The sequence below is a fragment of the Olea europaea genome, unplaced genomic scaffold, assembly GCF_002742605.1.
Source record: "Olea europaea var. sylvestris unplaced genomic scaffold, O_europaea_v1 scaffold673, whole genome shotgun sequence".
In the NCBI taxonomy this organism is placed as follows: domain Eukaryota; kingdom Viridiplantae; phylum Streptophyta; class Magnoliopsida; order Lamiales; family Oleaceae; genus Olea; species Olea europaea.
The window spans coordinates 268,112-277,824 of NW_019265111.1; the positions used below are offsets into that span (position 1 = coordinate 268,112).

The 9,713-nt window shown below is 33.2% G+C and overlaps 1 protein-coding gene across 1 annotated transcript; it reads left to right on the top strand.

Moving 5' to 3' along the window:
* The first annotated feature begins 3,452 nt into the window (after positions 1-3,452).
* LOC111390354 (GDSL esterase/lipase At5g33370-like) lies at positions 3,453-6,453 on the top strand. Its single transcript, XM_023015379.1, has 5 exons — positions 3,453-3,791; positions 4,078-4,205; positions 4,328-4,570; positions 4,796-5,048; positions 5,947-6,453. Exons 1-5 carry the CDS (start codon positions 3,509-3,511, stop codon positions 6,177-6,179), a joined length of 1,140 nt encoding a protein of 379 aa, XP_022871147.1. The 5' UTR covers positions 3,453-3,508; the 3' UTR covers positions 6,180-6,453.
* The last annotated feature ends 3,260 nt before the right edge of the window (positions 6,454-9,713 follow it).

Consider the following 9,713-nt stretch of genomic DNA (forward strand, 5'->3'; position numbering starts at 1 on the left):
TGCAAAGGGTAATTGGCACAAAACGTCCCTACCTTTCAAGTCTATTGTGGAAAACGTCCCTACCTTTCATTTTTTGGCATTTTTGCCCTCATTTCAACCTTTCTTTGCGCTGGACGTCCTTCCGTCCATATTCTGTCAGTTTTTCCGTTAAACATTCGGGTAATTGGCACAAAACGTCCCTACCTTTCAAGTCTATTGTGGAAAACGTCCCTACCTTTCATTTTTTGACATTTTTGCCCTCATTTCAACCTTTCTTTGCGCTGGACGTCCTTCTGTCCATATTCCGTCAGTTTTTTCGTTAATTAAATATAAAAATACCTTTTTCTTTTCATAAACAAGGGTAAAATTGTCCTCACCCACTTCACCCCTTTTTCCCGCCATCAACTTAGTCCATAAGTAACAGTAGCAGCAACATGAATCTGAAAATACTTTAACTGATTAAGTTAAATAAAGAAAAAATATCGTGAACACATTATATTTCACAATTCCACAACTACTGTTGCTGTCATCTTGTGTCACTGGAAAAATTTAGAAAGACATATTAAATGGGTAGTCAATTTATAATGAGTCAATTTAAAATGAGCCATTCATCTTCTCCATTGAGCCAAAAAGAGCCATTCACCATTTTGGCTTATTATAAATTGACTACCCATTTAATAAGTCTTTCTAAAATTTTCCAATGACACAAGATGACAGCAACAGTAGTTGTGGAATTGTGAAATATAATGTGTTCACGATATTTTTTCTTTATTTAACTTAATCATTTAAAGTATTTTCAGATTCATGTTGCTGCTACTGTTACTTATGGACTAAGTTGATGGCGGGAAAAAGGGGTGAAGTGGGTGAGGACAATTTTACCCTCGTTTATGGAAAGAAAAAGGTATTTTTGTATTTAATTAACAGAAAAACTGACGAAATATGGACGGAAGGACGTCCAGCGCAAAGGTTGAAATGAGGGTAAAAATGCAAAAAAATGAAAGGTAAGGACGTTTTCCACAATAGACTTGAAAGGTATGGACGTTTTGTGCCAGTTACCCTTTAATTAACGGAAAAACTGATGGAATATGGACGGAAGGATGTCCAGCGCAAAGAAAGGTTGAAATGAGGGCAAAAATGCCAAAAAATGAAAGGTAGGGACGTTTTCCACAATAGATTTGAAAGGTAATGACGTTTTGTGCCAATTACCCTTTTTGCAAAAGTCCCTTAAATTCTCAACAATGAATGTTAATTCATCCATATGACAATTCCTTTATATATATAGTGCATGTTTGGTATTGATTTTTTATCACAAAAAATTAATTTTTTAACCATTATTTCACTATTTCAACTGTCATTTTTGACTTCTCTTGTAGTTAGGACCTACTTTTCTCTCTAGCGGTCAAAAAATCAATTCTCAAAATCACTACCGAACAAGTCCATATATACTTAGTCAACAATCCAAAATTGAAGCGCCTGAATTATTAGATGTACTATAAGTTTTTTATTCAATGAAATGAAATTCTCAACAATGAATGTTAATTTGTCCATATGACAAACCTTTTTTGATGAGAAAAACAGCACCACCCAAACTCACCCCAACTTTAACGGCCAAATGAATTGAAAACTTGAAATTCTATAAGATTAAAAATTAAAGCTTTTCAATGTTATGCTATTACAGGCTGACAAGAGTAGCTCAAAAATGGCCCACCTAATTTATTTACACCACATGGCTTCTTTACTCTTGGGGGTCCTATTTGATCTTTGATATGTAACTCCAAGTCGTCTCATTGTTTTCTATTTTTCTTTGAAATGCAAGTAATTTGGTTTTGTAGAAGAACTTCAAATTCATGAGACGTTTTAAATATAGGCATACTAACTTCGAAGATAAATTTTAAATTAATAAATTAATTCATTGTATAATATTTTGATCCTTAGAACGAATAATTCAACGTAATATATATATATATATATATATATATATGTGTGTGTGTGTGTTAAACTTCTACGCTACATGTTTCAATAATCAAGACATATATATGGAAAATTCTATTCTGTAACACAATTATGTGCTCGTTAATTGTGCTACAAAAATCAGTCCTAAGAATGGATTGTAGTCAATCAACTAAAGTGGACAAAGATGTAGACTGTTTGAAAAACAAAATATAAAGGATTATGCAAATTGTGGCGTGGTTTACTGATAAAGATAGAAGGGTGCTGAAATAAAAAAAGATATTTATGTGTAATGTTGCATTAATGCCAATACATAATCAATTTGGAATGTTTTTGTTGAGAACTTTTTGAATTTTCTAATGAAAGCTAGCTAACAAACAAAAAATGACGTGTGCTTTGCTAACGAGCTCGATAAAGCTAGCTAGTAATTCAATAATCTAGTCTAGTCATCACCAATTATAAAAAAGGACGTGTAGAAAGACAAATTTATACACATCTCTTAATTGAATTATATCACTATGTGTTCTACCACCATTATTCACGCACTCATTGGCTTATCAAATTCATAGTAGTTGTCAAGGTTTGAATTGTTTTTATGAATATGAATAGAATGTTCCGTATGACTAATTGAAGTTATCAATTCAATACTTTATGCAGAATATTTTCATAAAGTTTCGATTGTAGTTTTTTAAAACGAAATAGCAAACTCAAATTATCGTGATAGCATTATATATCACCACTAGAATTGTTTTGATCCAAAAAATGTAATAGAATTTTAGAATCAATCAATGTAGACAGTGAAACAGAGAAAAAAGGTGGATAAAAAAGTACTGGATTAAAACCTCCAAAAAATCTATGAAGCCCTCCATTTTCTTTATTCAAATTTCTTGAATCTTCTAAGGTAAACAGCCCTTCACTCCCATTTCAAGAATTCTTCCTAGAACAATACTACATGTACCACTTGGTTTATCACGTGACTTACAAAAATTACACGTGATAAGGTCTCACACCATCTTTAATAAAAAAACACAAATAATCCAGTTCTTACAATGCTGCCATGTTATCATCTGTAAAGCTGTTTGTACAGTTTAGCTGTACTACTATGTTTCCATGTGTCCCTCTCCTCTCTCTCTCTCTCTCTCACAGGCTCTCTCTTATGCATGAGCATATAATTTATTAAGGAACAAAACAAACAACAAAAACAAAGGAGTGCAACGAAGATAAGAAATGAGGGTAAGTAGAAAATCAGTTTATTCATATAAGCAAGGGTTATGAATTACAATGAATACACTCTTTGTTTATAGAGCAAAGAAACTAAAAAAACTAAAATCAAATGAATACTAAACAAAAGTGTACAAAAATATTAAAACTAATCGTATTTAATTTAATTGATGTTAACTCTATTCTAAAATCCCAATTAACTTGTAATTCTATCCATCACTCTCTCCTCTCTCTCTCTCTCCAGCGTTTGGTAGAGCATTCTATTGATTGATGTTGAAGACTCTCCTCCAGCTTATATAAAGCCATTTTCTTACATTGTTAATCTCAGAGCAGAACAAAGTGGGAAAATCCAAGAAATATGTTTCATATTAGAAGCAGCATAATTATACATAAAATGGGCTGCTCATTCTCTTTTTCTGCATTATGGATGGTTTTTAACCTTGTTCTAGCACTGTCTGCCATGGCACCTCGAGCCGATGCACGTGCATTTTTTGTGTTTGGCGATTCACTGGTTGACAATGGCAACAACAACTACCTAGCAACCAGTGCTCGTGCAGACTCACCCCCTTACGGCATCGACTATCCAACTCATCGTCCAACTGGCCGCTTCTCTAATGGCCTCAACATTCCAGATCTCATCAGTAGAATTTCATACTTTACAATCCTTTACATTATCTTCACATTCATACAAGTTTCTTTTATTTTGCATGTTCAAAACCCAGTATGACACATGGTTCTATTTCTAAGTGTCTTTATTTATGATAATAGTTGATATTTTATAAAAATAAATAATCCGATCAGCACTCGAAGGGCCGAAATGAGACCAAATTTAATAAGCCTTTAGATGAAATGGTTGAAATTATCTGCGTTTATCAGATTTACAGTGATTATCAAAACATTAATATGTATCAAGTGTTCATTCTTCAGGCGAGCAAATGGGAACGGAACCAACAAGGGCATACCTGGATCCATCGCTGAGTGGAAATAATCTTCTTGTTGGCGCCAACTTTGCATCTGCTGGAGTGGGAATCCTCAACGACACTGGAATTCAGTTTGTACGTAGATTTCATATAATTTAGTTCCTTAATTACATGTTCACTGCCTGTCTTAATGCTGATTTTCTTGTTTAACATTTTGGAATATCCTTATTCCGCATTATATATATATTTTTTGGCAGCTGAATATCATTAGAATTGCACAACAATTGGAGTACTTTCAACAGTACCAGACTCGTGTTAGTAGGCTAATTGGCTCTGCAGGAACTCGAAGGCTAGTTAATGAAGCCCTTGTGCTCATTACCCTTGGTGGCAATGACTTCGTCAACAACTACTACTTGGTGCCATTTTCAGCTAGATCACGACAATTTTCTCTCCCTGATTATGTCCGCTACATCCTCTCTGAGTATCGCAAGGTTTTAAGGGTAAGAATAGTGCTACTTGTATGAAAATATCTTGATCCAATCATATCTCACCACATCATATATATGTAAATCTATTATGTATATGTAACACAACCGTAATGGTAATGTGTCACAAAATTTATATAACTTTTCCCTGAATTACGATTAAAAAAAAAAAAATACGTTTGTCATATGGTTACAGTACATGGGACGTGAATATTAATTAAATCATTTACATTATGGCAGAGGCTCTATGAATTGGGAGCTAGAAGGGTTCTTGTGACAGGAACAGGACCAATGGGGTGTGTGCCAGGAGAATTGGCACGAAGGAGCAGAACTGGTGAATGTGACGTGGAGTTACAAAGGGCTGGTGCATTGTACAATCCACAACTGATTCAAATGGTTAATGGTCTGAACAGTGAAATTGGATCTGATGTCTTCATTGCTGCTAACACAATGCAAATGTCCTTCGACTTTATTTTTAATCCTCAGGCCTACGGTATATAATCTGATTTCACTACAACTTGTACTTCCAACTATTTTTAATTTTTCTTTGGGGGTGCGGGGTGGAGTCCATCTCATAAGGGAACATAGAGTTAAAGCTTCAACAACTTTGTAGCCTTCTCTTATTTTCTTTAGAAGCCTGCTTTACGTACAGGGTATGGGTTCATAGGTTCCGAATACTCACAGCACCAGAGGGAGGGTGGGGTTTTTGGTAGTTTTTTATGGGACCCACCTAGTGTGAGGATTGGAACCCCTACCCTGTAACTCAGCAAAATTCTTTTCTTTAACCATATTAATTCTATGGAAATTATATTACATATGATTTTGACCTCTCTCGTGCATAACAAAGAGGTGAAAAAACTAACTTTTAGAGCAGTTGGGTTTTAAACAGATAAGCTACATAGTTTTTCTTGGCCAAAGTTTAAAATAGATGACTTGATTACTCCGTCAAATTAGGCTCATGTTTGATAGAAATAAAAATTTAGATTTTAATATAAATCAACGTCGATAATGAATTTTAACACATTGCATTGACCCCACAACTTTTATCAAAATATACTAAAAATTTAATTTGAATCTCCACCAAACAAGGGCTAAGTAACATCTTTTACTTGGACAAAGAAAACAAAGTGTTTAACATGCAACATAAATTTCGAAACAAAAATCAAAACAAATAAACGACTGTAGTCACCAAAGCTAATCTATGTCTGTGTTTGTCTCATGTATATAAACTGTTTATAGATACTTAAGTAACTTTTTATTCATAAATTTTGAAGGACTAAAAAGAACTATTTATTTATCCACCATATATTTCTATATATTTATGGTTTAAACAGTTTATAAACACTACACAAACATGCTCACAAAACCCTGAAATTTATATGGTTGGACAGGATTTGTTACATCAAAAATAGCTTGCTGTGGACAAGGGCCATACAATGGAATTGGACTGTGCACTCCTTTATCCAACTTGTGCCCAAACAGAGATTTGTATGGCTTCTGGGATGCATTCCATCCATCTGAGAAAGCCAACAGAATTATTGCGCAACGGCTCTTTACTGGTGACGACAAATACATGACTCCGATGAATCTTAGTACCGTTTTAGCGTTAGACACCAAGAAATGATGATCCAGTGTTTTAAATACTACTGCCATTTCATCTGCCTCTTCAGAATGTTATGTATTTTTACTCTATTTGTCGTTTGATATTTCTACCTCGGAATTAGAGGGTATGATTAGAATTTATTTATCTTATGCCTATTTCCCAAAAAATGAGTAAGTTTATATGCATGCATGGTCAATAAATATTAACCTTCTACAGTAGCCTGAAAGGCAGTGGTCTTTGTTGTTGTTTTTGTTTGTGGGTGCACTTGATTAATCATGACAGTTTGCAACAGAAATGAATTTCTAGTGATTTTATTTGGGTTTTTATTTGATGTTTTTCGTTTTGGGACTTAAGTTTGTCACTTTCAAAAGAAAAATCGAAGTGTCAGTTGGCATTATATGTACCCATATAATACATTGAACACGACAAAATATGATACAATTAGCCCTTATTTGATTTTGCTAAAAATTAAATTTTTATAATACTTTGATAAAACTTAATGAAACTTCTGGTTCAAAAGTTAATTTTTTAAAAAAAAAAGTGAATTTCATGAAAACTGTGGCCGAAGACTTTGAGTATAATTATTCAATTTTATGTAAACTGTCAATATAATACCCAAATTTAATTAATCATATCCTCGTGCTCTGAAAATAGTCTTGAATCAAAATACAAATATTCTTGTAGTTTGTTACAAGGAAAAAAAAAATGCACATAATATTTTTAATCATATCATTGAACTAGAAAGGTTATTAAGGGATAAGATTTTACAAATACCTTAAGCTTAAAGGAAAAAAATAAGTTTTCTTAAAAAAATAAAAATAAATAAAAAATGGAATAATACTACCAGTAAGTGTTATGCCCTAGGTCCAATCAACTTTGGACATAAATACTTTTAATATATAATTGATGTAATTTTATGGCATATTTATTATTTAACAATACTCAATTGAATTAAATAATAGAGTGCGTTGTGCAAATTTGTTAATCGCAAAGAGTTGTGATTGTGAGATACAAAATACATATGACTAAATCTTAAATTATTCGTGGTTGTAAGCTATTGCAAATATCGTTATTATAGATAAATAATCATGTATGATATTTCTTACTTGAGAAGTAAATAACTGATCTCACAAGCTAAAGTATGATAATAATACTTAAATGAACACCTTAATATATTTTTACATCCAAAAAAAAAAAAAAAAAGAAAAAAAAACATTGGAGATTTGCTTGAGAGGTTCCACATGGTCATCTATCTGAATCTTAATGGTTAATCTCTAATATTCAGTAGTGAAATTAATCATAAGAAAAGAAAACCCTAATTCTCTCAATATTGTTCCCTATGTGGATTTCTACTATAGGTTAGACAATTAGACAGCTGTAGATTGTAGATCATGATTGTTCATGTTACAGTATCAGAAAAGGAGTTTTGCAGACTTTACAAAAATGTAGATAATAAAACTTAAATGAAAACCTTAAAATATTTTTACATCCAAAAAAAAAAAAAAAAAGAAAAAAAAACATTGGAGATTTGCTTGAGAGGTTCCACATGGTCATCTATCTGAATCTTAATGGTTAATCTCTAATATTCAGTAGTGAAATTAATCATAAGAAAAGAAAACCCTAATTCTCTCAATATTGTTCCCTATGTGGATTTCTACTATAGGTTAGACAATTAGACAGCTGTAGATTGTAGATCATGATTGTTCATGTTACAGTATCAGAAAAGGAGTTTTGCAGACTTTACAAAAATGTATAATTATAATTTTTATCTAAATACAAAGCAGATCATTGGTAAAAATTAAAATTATTTTATTTTCCTCTATGCACGATTAAGTAAATTCTCAATAGTGGTATCAGAACTTATTTTATAGCAAGTAAAGATACAAGCAATTCTCTCACAAATGGATTTGGAGGAAGCCTTGCTTGGCTTTAATAAGATGCCTTCAACTTGGACGCCGGAAGCAAAACAGTATAAGGATCGAAAAGGTCAAACCCAAATTTAACTACATCTATCAAATCAAATTATTTAGGATGTTCTTAAAGCGAACAGTGCCATTGTGGTTGTTGGAGCAACTTTGTATGACAAAGAGCTTGACTAGCAAGCTTTACTTGAAATAGTGCTTGTATTCTCATCGAATGTCCGAAGGTGTATCATTGGATGAGCTTTTAACAATTTCAAAGAAATCGTTGCTGATTTGGAAACATTGGAGGTTAAGTGTGAAGAGAAGGACTTGGCGTTGATGTTGTTGTGCTCTCTGCCCCCATTATATGTGATATTTAGAGATATTATTCTCTATAGTCGGAATACTCTTACTTTGAAAGAAGTCCATGATGCCTTGTTATCTAAAGAGAAGAGAGGGATCTTGTTGGAGGATTTGGGAGTCAGATGAAAGGCCTGGCTATTTGTGGGAGAAATCAAGATAGAAATTCTAGTACGAGTATGAGGGGACAGAATGAAATCCAGATATGCGAAAAGGCATGTCATTACTGTAAGAAGAAGAGACATATCAGGATTGATTGCTATTCTTTGAAAAATAGGAATAAGGCTACTAGTGCTACTGAAGAGGAAAGTAACCTGTTAACTCTAGGCTGATATTGTGGAAGATGGGCAAAGTGATTGAGAGCTTCTTGTCATTTCGACATGGATTCCAAACCTTGTGAGGAATGAGTTCTTGACTCGACTTGTAAATTTCATATGTGTCCCAACAAGAACTGATTTACAACATATGAGAGAGTTTTGAAAGGTGCAATGATAATAAGAAACAACGCAACTTGTAGAATTGTCGGGGTTGATATAGTCAAAAGTAGAATGTTTGATGGTGTTATTAGAATACTCACAGATGTCAAGCATGTTCCAGAATTTCTGGTACTTTAAGCCTATCCAAAACATAGAGCCCCAATTGCCCATAGCCAGTCTCAATCAATTTCTGAGATTGTGGGTCTTGTACAAAACAAGTAGATGGAGAAAAAGAGACTAAATATTCAAATTTACATAATTTACTGATAGAAACAAGATTTAAAACGAGACTACGAATATGGTATACATCATTGAGAGATAAACAATGTGTATTAATATCCCAACACCTACTATAGGCATATGAGTACCATTAGTAATCAGAACTGAAACAAAAGACTTTATAAATGAAACAAAAGATGATAAATTAGGCGGCATATGATGGGAAGCCCCAGAAACTAAGACACATAAAGAAGATGATATACCTGAAGAACTAGAATATAACAAACTTGTATGAGGTGCAAACATTATGTGGTGGAATTGCACTTGATTGTGTTGCCAGAAGCTTCTGAAACTGCTCAAACCTGAGTGGATCTACTGAAGGTGCTGCCACTGTAGTATTATGTCGATGTTATTAGTTTCCAAACTTCCATTGTGGAAGAACCTTCCATTGCTGTTGTTGTTGGGGTCACTCTTAGGGTTGCTATTTTGTTGCTTTATTTAACAATTGAGGATATTTTCTACTCCAACGACCCTTCTGCTTAGAGAAATGATATTCATTATGAGCAAATTCGAATGTGACCTACATTGATTATTAGCAT

Excerpts from the sequence above, each read along its gene's own strand:
- LOC111390354 (XM_023015379.1), top strand. The coding sequence starts at position 3,509 with ATGTTTCATATTAGAAGCAGCATAATTATACATAAAATGGGCTGCTCA. Across the intron at positions 4,206-4,327 it reads ACGACACTGGAATTCAGTTT|CTGAATATCATTAGAATTGC; the intron begins GTACGTAGATTT and ends ATTTTTTGGCAG. Across the intron at positions 4,571-4,795 it reads AGTATCGCAAGGTTTTAAGG|AGGCTCTATGAATTGGGAGC; the intron begins GTAAGAATAGTG and ends ACATTATGGCAG.